Here is a 19,146-nt window from a genome sequence, read left to right on the forward strand (position 1 = left end):
ATGTGGCTGTGTGTGCACGACCACACAGTTTCAAGGTGGTCACAGAGAGAGTGGAGGACAGGGAAAAAGAGGAGTGCTGGAGGGTGAAGAGATGTGCCGTCTTTGTTCTTTTTATATGAAACCGCAGTCTTGGGAATACGCGCTCTCATTTTTTTATAGTCTTGCTATAAAGCTGGACCACATAGAGCTTTAATGTTTGTGTTTTCATATCACATTTCCAATTTTTATTAAAATATATGAACTGTCTGGGCTCTACTGTATGTACTCAGTTCTGGTCTTTGATGGTTAATGAGCCTGGTGCAAGTCAGTTCAGGTGTGGCAGATTTTTGTCATGTGGAAAAAAAAACCCCCAAAAAAACAGCTTGACGCCACCAAGAACTAGACTTAAATACCTCAAATGCATTGTACGTGGAGAGATAATAGCAGAGAGAGGGCGCTCTGATTGCAGTATTCATTTTTAGACAGTAGACTCTGTAATTGGAAATATTTCTGGTGAATTAAATTATAGTGAGGTTAAACTATTGCCTTATTTTTCTGGAGACCTCCTGGTATCACCTATGGTAGCCAGTGATTACTGTCAATTACCACTAACTGCAAAGGACTAACCGGTAAACAAAAAGTGCACTTAAGATTCAGGGCCTTGTTATTAGTTATTTTTTACCTGATGAAAGAAAAGGTTTTCAGAAATACACTCACTAGTTTTTCTTTCCAAGAGTTCCAAGAGAGAAAAACTGATACTACTTTCATATCTGTTCGGATATGAAGCCACCACCAGGAGGCAGTTAGCTTATGTCAGCACAAAAGACAGGAAACAGGTGGAAACAGCTAGCTCTGTCTGATGGTCACAAAGTCTGCACCTCAAAAGTCATGTACTTGTCCAGTTTTAGGCCAGGGTCAGTGACTTCACGCACATAAACCTCCATAAAACCAGTTTTACACTTTAGTTTTTGTTAAGATTAAACAAACAGGCTTTTGTACTAATTAGTGATGGTCACAGGTGCTGTTCGGCAAATTTTGTCACCCAGTTTCCAGTCTTTGTGCAAAGTTAAGCTGGCGCCAGCTTTATTTTTTACCATACGGCCAGGAAAGTGGTATGAATCTTCTTATTTAACTCTCAGCAAGAAAGCAAACAAGTATATTTCACAAAATGTTGAACTATTCCTTTCAGTCCTTTTTATTCCAACAGTACCAACATGATAGAACAGATCGTGTTGTGTGGTCATGGTCGAGTGGATGTACAATGCGTGACTGCTGCGAGGTGACTCACCTGAAGTCCCCCTTGTTGTTGGTGACTCTGTCGGTGGGGCAGTACGGCGCCGACGTCTCCAGAACAACTATCTCCATTTGCTGAGAAGTGTTGCCACGGGAACTGGTCACCAGGCACTCCCAGATGCCAGCGATGGCCACGTCAATGTTGGAAAGGATGACTTCGCTGGAGGAGGAGAACGGAGGTGTAAAACTGTGAGCGTGCGTCCGTGTGCTGCGTGTTGGTGAACTCCTTCCTATGAGCATCAAATGTCTTTAAAGGATTTGTACAAGGTGCTGGATTAGAATTTGGCCTTAGGTTTAGGGTTAAATGTAGTTTTAGGATTAGTTTTGTGCCAGGACTTGATTTTAAGATGGATTACATTATTTTTGGATTAGGTTGAGGATTAAAGTTAGTCATAAAGCCAAAGGGTTAAAGTTAGGGCAACATCTAAAGGATTCTGTAGTCAGCAGAAGCTCCTCATCAGGGCAGGTCAAAATGTGTGTGCATGGGTGTGCTTCACAAAATCTAATTTATTCAAGAGACCCTCGTGCATATGTGAGTATGCAGTGGCTTAAAATGTTGCCTGTGCCTTAAGATGATCATTACTCATGCTTATCTTTCCTACTTTGTCACAGCGATTCCTATCTCAATGGAAAATGCCTGATTAAACAAAGGATGGTGAAACAGTGACAAAGAGCCAAATCAGGCCATTTGCCAAGGCGACTAATCTTGAGGATTTTACTCCTTATGAAAAAAAAGGAGTAAAGCCGGCAGAGATTGCTAAGCAACGGGCATTATCACCATGGAAATACTACCTCTTTGAGAAATGCCAACTGTTTAATTTCCAAATACAATCCAGTTGTAGTCAAATATACACTTTGCTTTGTGTGCACTCAAGAAGCTAATGCCTTTTTTGTGATTTAATTAAGCCTTGTGTGTTCATAATACAAGCCACAACATAGCACTGTACAAAGTTTTCAGGAACAATGCTCCACAATTGGGAGTGTGTGGCAGCTGACATTGAAAATTATAAGTGACAGACTGGACAAGACACTGAAATGTTTCAGAGTAAAGATGATTAGAGGCTGAGAGGCTCTGATGTGGAGAAGCTGTAATCCCTGAAAACATCTCTCAGAGGATGTGAGAGAAATATTTATTCAGAAATATTAAATGCCTTCATTTTGCCTGCTCCCCTCTCTCCTTCTCCCCTTTTGGTCTAAATATTCTTACAACTCGTACAGTTATTTTAGTCTTTTAACCCAGCGTGCATTTTGTGGAAGGCAGCAGAACACCCTCAGCCATCACAGGACTAACGCAACAACCCAAACACCAAACACCAAACACCACACACACACACACACACACACACACACACACACACACACACACACACACACACACACACACACACACACACACACACACACACACACACACACACACACACACACACACACACACGCTTCCTGGCCTTGAATTCAAGGTTTGTAATTCACTCTGTCTGCATGTATTTGGGTTGTAGAAACAAGTTGCAGCATCCAAACCACATGAGCTCCACACAGAAAGGGCCCCTTTGGGATAGGTACAAGGTACGTAATCAATTTCAAAGCAACAACATATATTAGGACTTATTTCTTTTCTCTCATTAAATATATTTGGCTTTCACACATGTAGTTTGGCTCATTTGCCAAGAGCCAAGGGAAAAATAGCTGATTAAAAAAAAAAGAAAAGAAAACATAAACATGAAGTCACTGATTTGACATTTTGGTGATGTCACTGTGCATCATCAGGCAGCATGAGCCCACATGGGGATATTAAATTCTGGAGACTGACGGCAGGTCACGCTGCACTTCACTGCGTCTTGTGTGTTTATTAATGTTCTCTTCATGTGTCACAAAGAGCTCACAAAGAAATAACTGATTATAAGCATTCCTAGTACAGACTGCAACTAAACCCTGTGTTTTGAATAAAGCTGAAATGATTACTCCATTAATAGATTAGCTGGCAGAAAATTCATCAATTTTGTTGCCTGATTAATTGTTCCAGCCATTTTTTTAAAGCAAAAATGCTAAAAATTCTCTTGCTTCAGCTGCTCAAATGTGAAGATTTGATGCTTTGCTCTGTCTTATATGTGAAGACATCGCATTGGGCTCTCTTTTATAGAGAAAATGATCAATCAATCACTCGACAGATTAACTGAAAATGAAAATAATCATTTGTTCCTGCCCTAGTTCTTGATTCTAATGAACAGATAGAAACATGAGGAGAAACTGCAAAAATATACAAAATTAACTTTGACTGACTGGTTAAAAGTCACTGATGGTGTGCATATACGTTGTCACTGTTACTAAACAATCTTACAAAACTATACGTGCTGTTTCTCCTCTAAATTCACTTCTTTGACAGTGCACAATCAGCAGGATTTCATAGTAGCTAGAGTAGTGCTGCGGTGACATGGATCAGTAACAATCAGGAGACTAGATGGGTCTCTTTAGGGAAGAGCTCAACCACAGGGATATCTCTGTCTGATCCTGTTTACCTTTCATCACAAACAGTCCTGAAAAGTGAAGAGTAAATGGATTGGATATACACTGAGAGTCTGGGCAACAGTTAGGGAGAAGCTGGGTGGAGAGGTTTCTTTATCACGGGCCATGTCAGTTTCCAGTATAATAGACTTTTTCTCTTCTATGTGGGGTACTGGTTTCAGAAACTGGATGAAAAACAATTGGTCCTATTGTTATCTATCAGTAATTTAATTGAAAGGAGTTTAAGTCTTTCCTCCAGCTACAGCACCAGTGTGCACTGTCCTCAAGTGACTTTTACAGATACTTATAGTGAGCCATGTAAAAAGTCACATAGACTGAAACATGGTTAAAAGAAGCCCAGTATTTCATTAGCCAAATAACATGTCTTACGTTTATGTAAAAGGTTATTAATTGACCGAGAAGAAGACACTTTATATATAAAAGAAAAATTGGGAACTAGAGATGAATATAATTATTGAGGACAAGATATGGGAAGATTTATGTGCTGGTTGCCATACAGGCATTAATAAGTCAAGTCTACAGAGAATTGAATTGAAAGTTGAAAAGAAGGTTATTTAGAGCCCCAGCAATAGTGTCAATGCCTGATAAAGTGTGGAATGATGGGAGATCATGCTCATATTTCATGGGACTGTCGAGGACTAAAGGGATTCTGACAGAACATAAAAGAGGAGGTCAAAAAACAATGAATATTGATATTCCACAAGGTCCAGTGTCTTTTATACCTTGGGGAGGTAAACAACAAGTCGACATAATGAAGTATATGACAGTGCAACTGCAAATGAGGACAGACACTTTTCTAAAAAGATGGATTTCTGTGATATTATACCTGAGACTATGAACGCTCACGAAAAAGGACATGGACTGAGTTTTAATTTACTTTTAAATACTGTGGCCATTGTCAAGAACTGTTTAGATTGGCTTAAAAAATGAATAAAGTTCAGAAAAACAATCACAAATCTAGCATCATAAAATCTTGCACCACATTTTGCATAGAACCAGGCAGCGAGCCTCCTTTTCAGGCAGCCTGAGTCTGGTTGTTTGGTCTGGACCAGAGTTTGTTTGAACAGAGACAAACAGCTTAGGTGAGAGTGCACCTTAAAAAGAATTCAGAGTAAATGTATTAAAAGTGAGAGTTATCTCCAGTATATGATGCAAAACAATAGCACAAACATGCAAGTAAAGAAGACCATTCATAAATAAAGCAAAAATAACAGTTCATTAATCAAATGTTGTCAGTCTGAAGCACCAAATTAGCTCTAATGATCTGAATCCACCAGAGAGGCAACCTGTTTATACAGTAAGATCACCTTAACATTTCCAAATGAAAGCACATTGTGCTCCGGTGTGAATTCATGTCCACTGCTGTTTGTTTTGTGAGAGAGAGGGCAAACGGAAATCAGAGGATGCTGTCAACAGTCCCTGTACCGAACGGACTAGGCGACTTTGCTCCAAAGACTTTCTGTGGGCGAGTTATGAAAATGAATATAATAAGTCCTGATTTCATCTTCTGTGCTCCACTAAGGCTCTCTTTTCTGATTACTTTTCTAAAACGCCCTAAATCAGATTTGAACGCTTGACTGAGATGATGACATTCAGGACTAGAGAGCAAATGTCTGCATGTGTGTGACTGTCTGCGAATACATGCGAGGGATTTTACATCAGGTGTCCAAAAGGCACTTCTTAGCACTTTTAGCTGGTTTGGAAGGATTCTTTTTTTTTTTTTTTTGCACCCGTCATTTAATAGTTTGGACAGGAGCTTTTTAAAGTACTAACATCAAGACAGATTTCTACAAACCGTCAGGATGCCTGCATGCTTCACTGACTCTTACTGTAGGAATGAGTCACTCTCCAAAATGACTGTGATGATGCCTGTGTGTCAAATTTACTGAAACATTTAATTCATGGAAAGACTTTAAACTGTAACCCTAACCTTCACCTCTCCTTCACATGGTTATCCTGTCACACACACTCTCTTTCAATCTTTTACTCTCTCTTGGTCTCTTTCTCCACCTCCCCCCTTTAAAACAACATCCTCCCTCTTCCCACACAACGCAAGTTGAGTTTAAAGTGTAGATGGGCTTCAAATTGAAACCCTCTGGGCTCAGTCCAACTATCAGCCTCTCGCTGCAGTTATATAACAAACCACAATGAGCACATATGCTGTCTGAACACCTAATCTAAACAGATAATATAGATAACATATTGGGAGGTGAAGTGGAAGACCAAATCTGTTAGTCACGCTTATCAGACTCTATTTGCACAGGATTAGTATTACATGGTGACCACAGTAATTCATAGAATTCCCCTCAAACTCTGTTTAATAAAACATTTTGTTCAGGATAACAAAATTGGCAGGAAATACCACTTTTCCATGTTACAATTACTGTGTATAAAGCCAAGATTTTCCAATTTGCTTATTGATTTAGCAATACAGAGTTGAGCATCTGAGACCTTCCTCTAGGCTACAAACTCCACCAGACTGAAATAAATAAATAAATAATTTGCACAGGATTAGTGAAAATGTTTTCACCATAGTCAGTACTAGGTTGGGGCTAGATGAAGATATAGCTGCCCACAAACCCAACATGAAATTACCAGGATGTTTGATAAACAAAATCTTGTCTGACTCCCTTGTTTCTGATATAATGTCCAGTTCATCTGGTCCAAGCAGACCCAGTTGCCACAGCAACCTTGTATGCACTGAAAACACATGGGCAAGTTTACACTGCTCACGTCAAGTGCAATGTATTTACCAAAGTAACTGATATTCAGTTAGCTTTTTTTCATGCTAGCTCTGTGATAAAAATGCCTCTTTACATTATTATGGGAAATTAGTGTGACGGGAGCAAAGGAGGAAGTCAGGTGATGTTATTGTTTTTGGAAGGCACAGACAAATAATGTTGTCCTGACAGGAGGACAGGACAGGAGAGGTGTCAGATCAGAAAATACTTCTGTGTGTCACTCTAGAGGCCAAGCACAAATCCTTTATGTTGTTGTTTAATTTGGAGGACAAATACTATAGACTCATCAATAAATAATTAAGCCCACAACAAGATCCAGCAAGAAAAATAATCTATCTGTGTTGCAGCCTATAAATGTAGACAATTTACACTATAATCTAATTTTGCTTCACAAATCATTTAAATGGACCATTTGGAGCCGATGAAAATAAGTGATGAACTCAGATACACTTACAAGTCGCCAAAGTTCCCCTGGTGTGTGGACTGGTTTAGGGAACAGTTGGTGAAATGTAATTAAACCTAATCAGTCGTTTATTATTCTTTCAGATGAGTGTTCACATAATTAATTACAACAGGTTTCATTAAACAGTACATAAAACAAAATGGATCAATTTGAGTTTACGTGAATGAAGTGAAGAGTTATTTTCTTAATACTGATAAACTGTCCACTTAATTCTGCATTTTTTCAAGATTCTGCCACTTTTTTCTGGAAAAAAATGATCTTTTCTTACAGTAAACACTTAGTGATGATGATGGTAATTATGACAATGTGGCTGATGGAGGTAGAGGTGGTGGTTTGTATGCATGCACAGTGTGTGATTACATGCGCACAAGTGTACGAGACAGAGCTGCTGCACTTGTCCTCTCTAACTGTGAACAGTCTGCAGAGGGGGACAGTTACATCATTGCTGAACGTGGGCCAACTGTCTGAATGCTGGGAAATACACGGGGAAATACCCCCCCCCCCCCCACCACTCCAACACACATACACACCCAGCCGCCCACCTCTCCTCTGCCTCTGCCTCCCACCGCTTGCCTCTCAAAGGAAAACTTCGCTACAGAAGGCGTATTCTCCTGCAACCTGATCACAAACGTCCCCGGCGACTTGCTGCACCCAGACAAAACAAGGAGAGCAGGGGAAGCCGTGCAGCAGCCGGCCCGGGGCTTTCAGAAAAAGGTCATCCTCACATAATAAACAGATGAAGAAATTGCTCCAGTATGTGAAAAGCAGTAGGGCAGGGGCACACATAAGTCATACACAAAGCTCTGACCTACATCCGCGGTAACACTGCACCATTGTGGAGCAGCTTCCAAAGGACTCATTAGGAACATTTATGTTCGCTGATATTTAACAATTTGTTTACATAATGTTGCTTACGTGACTGTAAACTTTCAATCTGTTCCCTCTACCCAGTAACTTCATGCAAGCCTGCTGGTTACAGTTTACAAAGTTGTGTTTCATCAAAGCTTGTGACAGATTTGCATTATAAATGCAAAACATTTTTTAATTTTTTTTAAATTCACACCAAGTGAACGAAACACACACACACACACACACACACACACACACACACACACACACGCACTTAGAGACACTGGGGCGGATCGGTGCCTTGGTCGAGGGAATCGAACCAACAACCCTCTGATCTCAGGCCTGTCCAAAGTCCAAAGCCGCACTCTTAACTTGCTGCGCCACGGCCACCCCCAAAACATGCAGGCACATGTGCATATTCAGTATGTACACAGGCATGATTCTCTCTGATATAATGAACATACTGTTCCCATTGTAGAATGGTCCATATCAAACTACTCCTTATCTTAACCCACTCTAACCATTACTCTACACAGGAAGATAATAATTTACATTTCGCTTTATCTTTATTTAACTTCATCCAATATAACTAGGAGCTTTAATTTTTCTTTATTGGCTAAAACTGGCAAGCAGCAAAGTGATGAACCCAGAGGCAAAATTGTATATGTGTAGACATAATCAAATTTGGTCTCCTTAGCAACTGATGCTGCACAAAAGCTTGTGAACGGCCTGATAAATTCAAGAACAGAAAACAAGGAGAAACAGCTACAAGTGTGACAGAGGCAGGGACTTAAAGAAAACACAGCAATAAAAGGAGAAAGATGCGTGGGTTGAATTTAAAGAAATTAAAGTTTATGTTTCTGAGCAAGAGCAAAGAGTTTTAGATTTAAAAAAATGAAAAGAAAGCTTTAGAGAGATCATCAGCTGAAACATGAAGGAAGAGACTGAGAGAGACATTTTCCTTTTTCCTTTTGCCTTCAGTAATATTTCCAAACCAGGTTCTTCATTTTGTGCAAGATTAGCCTGATTAAAAATGGAGAGGATTAAGAAAGATACATCCAAAGTGTCTGCAGTAGCTAGCTACAGGGCTCTAAAATGTTTGATTAATGAAACATGAATCACAGGCTGGTCCCACTGCTGCCGCTAGCATAGCTAACACTGGCAGTTTGGCCTGACACCATTACTCAGCAGGAGTCTGGCCCACATCGCAGAACCATCAGGCCTCTTGGGGCTTGGTTTTTTGCTGCTGCTCACTGTGAGCAATGTAAACGGATCAGCTTATCGGCCAAGCTGTGCCAGCAAATAAGAGCCCATAATGACACGGCACAGTGTAAAAGTGGGAGGAAACAGGAAAATACAAAGAAACACAATCCAAAAATTACAAACAAAACAATACATCCTGCATTATATTATGCCTGTTTCTGTAAGCAAAGGATCATGTCATGATTTGAATGCCTACTCTGGCTGTTTGCCTGATACAGCCTAAAGCAGGATAAGCAGAAAATAGCTGAGAAAATAGCCGCAAAACATTTTGGGTTCACCTTCAAAGAGGTCATTTCACCGAGGCTTTGGCATCTCCGCTCGCATTGCTGCAACTCTGTGCGACAAATCCAGATGAGGGCTTTAAGCCACGCGCTAAATCCTGTGTATTCAGTCTTTTCCCTCTGATGGGGCATGCAGGGCGAGGCTGACTAACTCAGAGGACATTAATCCAAGGTGAACGACATCAATACAGGCAGTAATGACTAATATATTGTCCACTGTGGCTAAACGAGCATTGACAGCGTCTGGCATGTCAAAGGCCAGAACATTAGTTAGGCGTTTTCTTTGTTTTTTTTTGTTTTTTTTGACCAAATGATCAGTGAAGTCACAGGACTCTAATTCCCCCCACAGGTCTCTCAGCACTGCAATTTAAGATACAGCACAGGGCGAAAGGTGAAGTTCGGCCCAGGCACAGCAGATTGTTTTTGTTGGACCGAGCTCTGTTACACACTCATCAGCTATGGAAATGATGTCTGCTCCTTGCAGGTTTTCTACAGGAGAGAGACATTTTAGGTGCCAAGAGCAACATGACCTGAACTGTTCCACTTGGGGGGGAGAAAATTGCATTATTTGTGTATTCAAGAGAAGAACAGCGGGTAATTGCAAGCAGGGGCCCTAATCAGAATAGGAGCAAGGAGAAATTCAACGTGTTCAATTGGGACACTGGAGCTGGAGGTGGAAAAGTAGAGCCAAAGTTCTGGAAGGCTCGTTTTTCAGCAGGGGGAGAGACAGGGAGCAGTACAGTCTGTGATGATGGGACTGGAGACGCAGAAGGCTGGAACACAAGCTGACAGACGTCACCAGTCAGCACACAGCCAACAGAGGGTCAGTTGCATAAGGAGTTCCCCCTACACACTGACAGTGGACAATAAGAGCCGCCCTCCTCTCCTCTCCTCTGGTGACTTCTCACTACTGTTACATACCAGTGGGTTTTATGTTTATTGACAATCAGTAGTGAAAGTTGTATTCAGACTTGTGGCTTCTTCACAAACCTATAACACACGGGGAGACATAATCATTCATTCAGAGTTGTGTTTGTGTCAGCATGATGAATGTAAGTCTAATATTCACTGCTCTTTTAGCTCTGTTTTGGTTTGTAAACCCCATTGTGTGTATTACATTCTTTATGTATTGTTATTCATGCTTTAATGTGTAAGCAGCATTTTACTGTTGTACCAAGAGGTGCAGCTAAGTTTAACTACTAAATAGCTGAACCTACACATCATCATACGCCTCATATTATTAAGCCGACCATGATTTGTGTGTCAGATAATATTTCTTGGGCATGTAGTAAGGTAGAAGTACAAAGGAGCACAAAGTCAAAACACTGTAAACGTACCCCAAAACTGTACTTTAGTCCCAGTATTGCAGTCCTCACCACTGCTGATAATGGTAGCTAATGAGAAGCAAGTGACAAAGGATTGCATTGACCCCTATTGATGGATACCTCAATAAAAATAAACTGTGCCAAGAAACATCAGGACTGCGACACAAAGACACTGAGACATCACTAAAAGATCTCTTTCTGCCCTGTAATCCAATTATTCAAGGCAGCGCATTCACCAAAGGGATCACTGAGAATGTCAAACAGTGAGCTGGTGCATAATGAAAAGAAAAAATATTGACCGTTTGTGGCATTTGCAGGCAGAGGTATAGTGTACCTTCCCAGAAATGGAGCGGAAAAGCAGTTGGCATTCTTGCTGCCAAATAAACCACACAACAAGAGGCGTTGTGGCCCTGTTGACACAGGGAAACATATTTCTGTCAGCACTCCATCAATATTTATGTTGGAGAGGCTGAGTCAGAACAGGCAGCGGTTAAACTAATCAAGAGCAATGTGCTCCTGCATCTGAGCCATGTTGCCTGTTGCATTACGTCAAATGCGTTTACGACTACACACACACACACGCACGCACGCACGCACACACACACACACACACTCTGCAGACCACCAAGAAAACAAAGACAGGAAGAGGATGGAGGCTTGCAGCAACGACTTCTATCAAAAAAAAAAAAAAAAAGTGCGAAAGCCAGTGTTGCCGGTCTACTTTATCACCACAATTATGATTCAGCATCTGTTCCTCTTAGCGTGTGATCAGCCAGCGCTCCGCCGGCGCTGGGGGAGCGGCTGGATGGCCAACCTCTAGAGACGAGCCGCAGATTGCTCTGAGGTGTTGGCACGCTGCCAAGCCAATTCTGTCCTGTCCTTTCAGATCCTTATCAAGGGCACCGATAACAAAAGGTAAATCACAGCTCCTATGGGTGAGTGAGACACACACACACACAGAGAGGTGTATGGATGTGTGTGTATACATGTTACAGCTGTGTTTGTGACCCCAGTGAACATGAGTGAACATGTATGTGTGTGTGTGTTCTACATTGTTTACAGCCGCATGTGTGTTTGTTTCTCTTCGTAACATGATGAGGCTGTTTATGGAGCAGCTTATTTGCTTGTGTATTCTGACTTGACTTACAAACATCCTTTCGAGTGTGTGTGTGTTATATGTGTCAGCGCAACAGGCCAGTCAACAGCTAATCAGCTCCCAGCTCACATTCACCCATCCATCCTCCCTCCCCTCACCTCCCTCCTCTCCCTCTCTCCCTCCCATTTCTGTGTACCTGGTCAGCAGGCAGCAGTCGTGAAGCAGGGTTTCCTCCACATAAACGCCCCGGTCTTCCTGTGTGGTCACAATGTGGCCGTTGTGACGCCACCGCAGCTCCACCGACGGGTCCACGTAGGAGGCGGTGCACTGCAGGGGGAGCCGGTCTCCACGAAAAACCAGTTGTCTCTGGGAGGGAATGAGCTGGAAGAGGGGCATCTCCAGAGGTCCATCTGGAAGATGAGGAAAGGATAAAACAGGAAGGTCAGCTTGTAAACCTTCCCTTCCCCCGCTTCCTGAGGTGGGAAGGTTGAGGAAGAGAGGGGAGGTCACACTTCTATCCTTGAGAGAAAAAGAAAGGGGAATAGTGGAGGTTTTACAGGATGGATGCTCTGTATGATTTCGTCGATTTTGCCAGTGGTGGTAAAGTCTACAAACACAGCATTATGTGTGTGAACTGTGATCACGTCAGGCTCATATCAAGCCTGCGCACGTTAACACAAACACACTAATTCTTACCCAATGCAACCTACGCACACTCGACCGCCAACACACACACACACGTACATTCTGTCAAGGTCACACTCCTCCACTGTCATTCCCACATGTTGCTGCTGTTGCTGAGCGAGATGAACAGCAGCTGATAAAGGAGAGCAGCCTTGAGCGCTCCCCTGGACTCTCCTTGACTCCTTCCATGTTCACAATGGAAGCCTGATGCACCACCAGTGATAGGATTACTTACCTAGCAGCTGACTAAGTCCTCAAGTCTTTTTGCCAGAGATGGTAAGGATAAGATTAGAAGACAGGGGCAGAGGGTTTAGTCCTGTGCCAGAATATGGGAGGGGGTTTAATTTTTAGTGAAAATCCCTCAATTCCGGATCAATCTAATCATACTGTAGATATGTCTGTAGGACAATTCAATGTCTCAGATCATGAAGAAACCCATGGAGTTGCATCAGCGTTGCCTGGTTTGGTGAGCATGGACTTGCCATGTGGGTTTTTTTTTTTTGTTTTTTTTTTTTTTGTTTTTTAGGATCCAGGATTTGCCCAGCACGCTGCCAGATCACTGTACCAGCTTCGGAGCATGTTTGTTCATACAAGGCCAGACATTTCCTTGGACATGCTCCAAAGAGCAGCGTAAGCAAGCACTTTGCCTTCGCTTGTATTCCAATCAATTGTGGATGTTGCTGCTGTCTGACAGGCAATTCAATACAAGGGTCATAAAGTCTTTTATTGCTTCATGCATTAGTTTAAAAAAAAAAAAAATACTGAAAGACCCATGTTGGGTGAATGTCTACAGCCCACAGCTTAACATTTCCATTGAGCAGGAGAGAATAGCTCGCATGACTGTTTATGGTAATATAGAAGCCAGTAAGCAATCACAGCTATTAACACATGCAGGGCTCTGACCTCAATTTTCTACGCAAGTAATTCATAATCATAGGTGCATAATAAAAAGTGCCATGCTTTTGAAAGTAACATTGAAAAATCTGTCACTAATATTGGATCTTCCATGATGACATCTCTGAGTAATTACTAAAGCTGACCCTGTTAGACTGTTAAGACTCTATGATAGTCCTCAGCAACAGTGGCTGAGGCTTTGTTATCTCCAGCGGGTGACACGCAGCAGAAACAGCATGGGGGCCATTGACTGTTGACTCGGCTGACGCTGATACTGTTGAAACAACGCTTTGAGCCAACGATCAGAGTGTGGCTGCTTTCCTTCGCCCACTGGACACTGCCACAGCAAAATGCAGCTACTGGTTATGTGTGTGTGTGTGTAGGAGAGAGACAGAGAGAGAGATGGAGACAGCGAGACAGGCATGATGATGTGTATACCCCTGTGTGTGTGTGTGTGTGTGTGTGTGTGAGTCTGAGAGTTCATTAGCAGTGTGGCTCAGTCTGTGGAGCAAACAGTGATGCACTCTGACTACCAGGGTTGTGTTAGGATATAGCAGAATTATTACCGGTACAGCAGCCTTTTTAAATGGAGCCTGCAGTAATTGCCACAATAAATAAAACACAATACATTGTTCAATCAAATATACGTGTATGTAAAGATGCATGCGTGTAATCCAGCACATTCTTATCTCTCTGATAACAGCCTCACTGTTTACCGTTTGCCCTCTTTGCACCAGCTGAAATGGCAGCTCCTTTATATTAGACATGGTTAACTGGACAAACACAGGGTGGCTTTTATTGTGAAGCAGCCACAGGAAAGGCAGTGTGCCATCAAGGTTAGCGTTAACCGAGATTGTTCATCAAAAACGTGCCTACAAAATAAGACAAAGTCATTATCAGCGTTTTTTTAATCAGGGGATCATTTACTTTTTGCCTGAAAACCGTAAGGAATAAAACATTAAAAACGCCAAATTAATACATCTATCTACTTATTCCATCTTTAAATGATGAATTATAAAATAAATTTCAATTCAATTCAATTCATCAATTTGTAAAAGCATGTATTAACCATGAGTTAAATATAGTCTATATTTATTTACATGCTGGCACATGCCATACTCCATATTTCTCTGCGAGTGTTCATATTACAAAGTTATAATGGTAGCTGTCACTGACTTTGAAATCTTTTAATAATACCTTTTTTTGGTAAGAATATATAGCATGGCTGAATACCCTGCTATAAGGTTTATTTCCTTCTTTATTAACACGCAGTCAAAGGTTTAACTTTTCAATTTTGACTTTGATCCACACCCAGAACTGTTCGGAAAATAAAACAAGTAGATATTCTCATTCTCAGACTGATTCTCCTGAATGTGTTTCTGGAGTCACGTCATTATCCCTTTCTCAAAGCAACTGATTTAAAAGAGGTGTGGGACTGAACTTCAAAGACTAATATGACAGACTATGTTGAGTTATGGTTGATGATATTTTTATATCATTAAATTATTAGAGGCACACCACAGGCTAAAAGACTTGGGTCTCTACGTGAAATTTAATTTAATGACATGATGCCCATAAAGGGCAATTGCACTGCTGTGTCATCATGCAATAAATACTGTTATAGAAAGCACGGGCTTGTCCTGCAGCGTATAACATGCCACGTGAGCTCCACGCTTTATGTCTGAGCTGTGGCTCTCATCTCAGCAGTGTTAAAGAACCAAAGCGTTCTGTGGCGAGATGAGTAAAACAGACGCCTGCCCTGACCTCAACACAGGAAGCACCTGATCCTGGCAGGAAGCTGTTTGCCCCCCTCCATTCCCCTTCATTTGCAGGCAGTACCCGACCTGTATCAGTGGAGGGACAAGGGCTCATTGCTGGAATATACAGCGCAGACATCTGCTACCCATCATGCTGGAGCCGCTGGAGAAAGAAACAGATGCATCTTCTATGACATATCTTCATAAAAACAATGGGAGAAAATCTCTTTGGAGAAATATTGATATTTCCAATGGTATGTGAGTGTGGAAGAGGGATATTTTCATCCCAGCCCATCATTTTTCTTGATAACAAGAAGCCAGCATCAGGTTCTCAGCACTAACCCATCCACACAGCCTTAACGAGGTCCTGGCCAGTGTACGACATACCCTTACAAAGTGAAACCACATGAACATAACAACCATCAAATAACATTTTAAAAATATGGCTGTTAGAGCACAACACTGTATCCAATTGAAAATCGCTTGTTGCCAAGTGAATGAATAAGGTATTGTAAGATGGAGTTGTGCTGTGGAAAGGCAGAGGGATCCAAGCATGGCAAGAGCAGGAAGCCCAAGACGTTATCATTGTAATCTCATAATGGATGCTTTAAGGCCTGAAAGGAGCACTCCTCGTTCTGCCACTGGATTCCACTCATGGCTCTTTGTCCGCGTACTGCACTGAATTACCCTGTAATTGCTTTGGATTGTTCTGTGTAAATGAAAAACACATACAATTAGGATTACACAGAACAACTCCAGAATGTCTGTGGTGCAGACAACTCTGGACGGCACTGTCTGTGTATTCAAACACACAAGCTGCAGCGGGGAGTTGTGCATGTGCATGCTGTTTAACACCGTGCATACAATGCATCTTCATATAATGTCCCTTCACACACACACATACACACACACACAAACTCAGACATACTCCAGCACTAACCAATGATTTTCTCATTCTAGAGCAATATTCCCTGCATGGAGCAGATGTAAGGAGGATGATTCTATCACATATGAGATACAATTCCCCTGTGGACCGCAGCACCGAGCATGGAGATAGAGCAACGGAGGGGAGACGGGGAAGGAGGCAGGGGGAGATTGCCTGTCGGTAGCCAGTCTTTCAGAGAAGGGAAAAAAAAAAGTAAAGAGTCTTGGATTTCTCTTTACTGTAGCTAACGGGTTCTAGGCAGTAAAGAGGCCATTTAGTTCTGCTTAAAAACGTTATTTGATGCACCGACTACTGATAGACACCACACTGCAACATCTGTCTTTAATCTTTAAGTCTTCAGATTCATATTTAGTCTTGAAAGTCTCAGTTTTGCAAATAACATAAATATTAAAATAGTTTTTTTTTTTTCATAAATCTGTCAGCCTCCTGGAACAAGACATATAACACACTAGTATAGTAATAATTACACAAGGATGAATAAGTTTAAGTCTTACAGTAGAATCTTCTTTCTTTTTCTGTCTCTTTTTCTGCTATTCTGCTGATGGCAACAGCAAACACACACCACGCTGTGTAGTCTTTGTATGAAGGACCCCCCCCCCCCCCCCCCCCCCCCCACTTTCCAGAACTATAATCATAGGGAAGTTTTTGCTGAGCACACCTGATCTTTTCCACCAACTGCATATTCAGACATTTCCACACCTGGAAACTGCCCAGTTCAACCACAGTCTTCTACCACTGGTCACCGAGCAACTTGAGAGGAGCGGCTACCAGCTCAAGTGTTACACGCCTTACTGAGAACAGTCTGAGATCCAGTGAAAAGCAAAGTTTATTCATATTCCCTGCACAGATTTCCACTTCTGATCTGGGGATTTGAACTAGCAACCTCTGTAGCATGAATTCCTTCCTCTGTCTTTTCAAGGCAACTGCTGCTCCTAAGACAAGTGGTACATAACGGGGCAAAGATCACACAAAGACTGCATTATGAGACAGTCTTTGCCTAGGGTTTTCTCGCTGGCAATTTTGCTCTAAATCATTGCCTTACATTAGGCTTGTCAAACAGTTCACAGCAGGTGGAGAGATAACAGTGGAGAGGGAAACCTATTATCAGTATAGATCTACTTAATCATGTTCTCATTGTGCTAACCACTTGAAAATGTGATGTTAGTGAAATTAAACTGTTTCTTGCTAATGAGAAGTCTCAGGAGGCGCTCTTAAAGTGTAATGATATCCCTTATCTATAGATTTCTTTTTGTCAGAGCTTAGCAAAATGTCCAATCTTAAGAAACCATTTAATCTTGCCTGAAGGTCTGAAACATTTCCTTCTTCACTTTAAAAGATTTCAAAACAAAAAAAAAGGAAAAATGATCTAGGATTTAAAGATTTAAAGAGGTTTGATGATGCACTGATCTTTACACATGTAAAGATGGACATTTATGGAGACATTTATGGAGAATTTTCTGTTATTCTAAGAAAATCCTGACATTTCCAGGAAGCAAAGTCACATCATGTTGATCATTTACATATTTTTCTGAGTAGGTGAGTAAACATCCAGTTTAACCACAAGTCCCTGATGCTCTCACAAAGGGCTCCACTTCCCCATCAGTCACTCTATTCAAAACTCCCTTCAGGATTTCTGATTGATTACAGTATTTTATTTTTCCTTCTAAACTGAAAACTGCAACCTCCTCATCTTCCATCCAAACAAATCAAGATGCCTCTGCAGCTTCACTTGTCAATGATAAAAAAAACAAAAAGCGATGCCTGATAAACTCAATATTGTGAGAATATATCCCCTCAAGGATAGTAAACTTTTCAGACACTTCCTGTCTGACAAAGTCTGTAAGACAGTCAATTTCAAATCAACTCAGACGCCTGCTGGCTCTCATTCTGGCCTTGTACTCACAGACTGATTTACACCTGGGATGCCAGGTGGAATCAATTAATTAACTAATCAACAAAAGTGTTAATTATGTAGAGTATTATTTGGGGACTGTGGGTAGGGTATAATTTTTGATGCTACAAATTCAGTCTGACGCAGGGAAAAAGTTAAGTATGCAAGTAAGACTGTTACTAAATAATGTGCATATCTTAATTTTCTTATATTTAAACATCAAAATTTAATGTTTCACAAGATCTGTCAGCTTATTTTATGCACTGACAATGAAAATGCTTTTAAGGTAACAGTGTTTTTCCCTTTGTTTACCCATCTGTGTTAAGCTCACGCTATTATCGCAAGTCCTTACCGCATCTGAGCTGCTGTTCACGTAGGTTGCGAAACTCCAGGCCGTGGAGGTGGGTGGGGAACACACACACCGTGTCGTTCCCGATCCTCACCGAGTTGCTTCGAGCCCAGAGGAGCAGCCACTTCAGCTGACAGTCACAGAATAAAGTCTCGGTGTGGAAGTGCCTGATGGGAACACCAGCGTACAGTTACAAACTGTGTGCTCGTGTTCACGTTACTGGATCTGAGCAACCATCCTTTGATTTTATTAATTCAATAGGTGTTTGTCACAGCAGGTGTTTTGTCGTAATATAACAGAAAAACACAGGTGTTAATTGATAAAAATGAATGACGGTTTTATTCCACGTGTGTGTGTGCCAGTTCCAGGGTGCAGGTACTGCGCACGCTGACTCACTGGCAAGGATTACTGGCCCACCTATGTGGAACAGAGCCACCGTTAATGTCATTAGTTACACCTGTGCTTTTCTTGCTATAATAAGAGAAAATATCTGCAAACAGCCTGAAAAACAGCCTGTAACTTCTTCACTTCTAAGCTTGGCTTGGTACACTGAACAAAATCAGCTGAGGTTTAACTTTATATTGTTAACCACAACTCAGATAAGTGAATGTGTTTGGTGTACATGCATGCAGAGGTTAACCGTTTGCCTTACAGAACTCTGAGAGCCACGAGGTGAGTAAAAAGTCCCATGGTCAGAGTGGAAAAGATGTTCCCAGATAAATTCCTGTTTGTGGACGAAAAGAAAACACACACACAATTATACATTCATACACTACACATTAATTCACAAACAGACCATTCTTTACCAGCAC

The 19,146-nt window shown here is 41.5% G+C and overlaps 1 protein-coding gene across 1 annotated transcript in view; it reads right to left on the reverse strand.

The window, feature by feature from the left end:
* The window catches only part of LOC121190107 (adhesion G protein-coupled receptor A3), a 140,280-nt gene that overhangs the window by 94,098 nt on the left and 27,036 nt on the right, over window positions 1–19,146 (reverse strand). Inside the window, exons 5-8 of the mRNA XM_041050693.1 lie at window positions 18,987–19,058; window positions 18,338–18,501; window positions 12,010–12,223; window positions 1,268–1,432 (exon numbers count right to left, since the gene is read on the reverse strand). Of these exons, the coding sequence (XP_040906627.1) occupies window positions 1,268–1,432; window positions 12,010–12,223; window positions 18,338–18,501; window positions 18,987–19,058 (615 nt within the window). The remainder of the gene's footprint in view (window positions 1–1,267; window positions 1,433–12,009; window positions 12,224–18,337; window positions 18,502–18,986; window positions 19,059–19,146) is intronic.

The sequence above is a fragment of the Toxotes jaculatrix genome, chromosome 11 (assembly GCF_017976425.1).
Source record: "Toxotes jaculatrix isolate fToxJac2 chromosome 11, fToxJac2.pri, whole genome shotgun sequence".
Taxonomy (NCBI): domain Eukaryota; kingdom Metazoa; phylum Chordata; class Actinopteri; family Toxotidae; genus Toxotes; species Toxotes jaculatrix.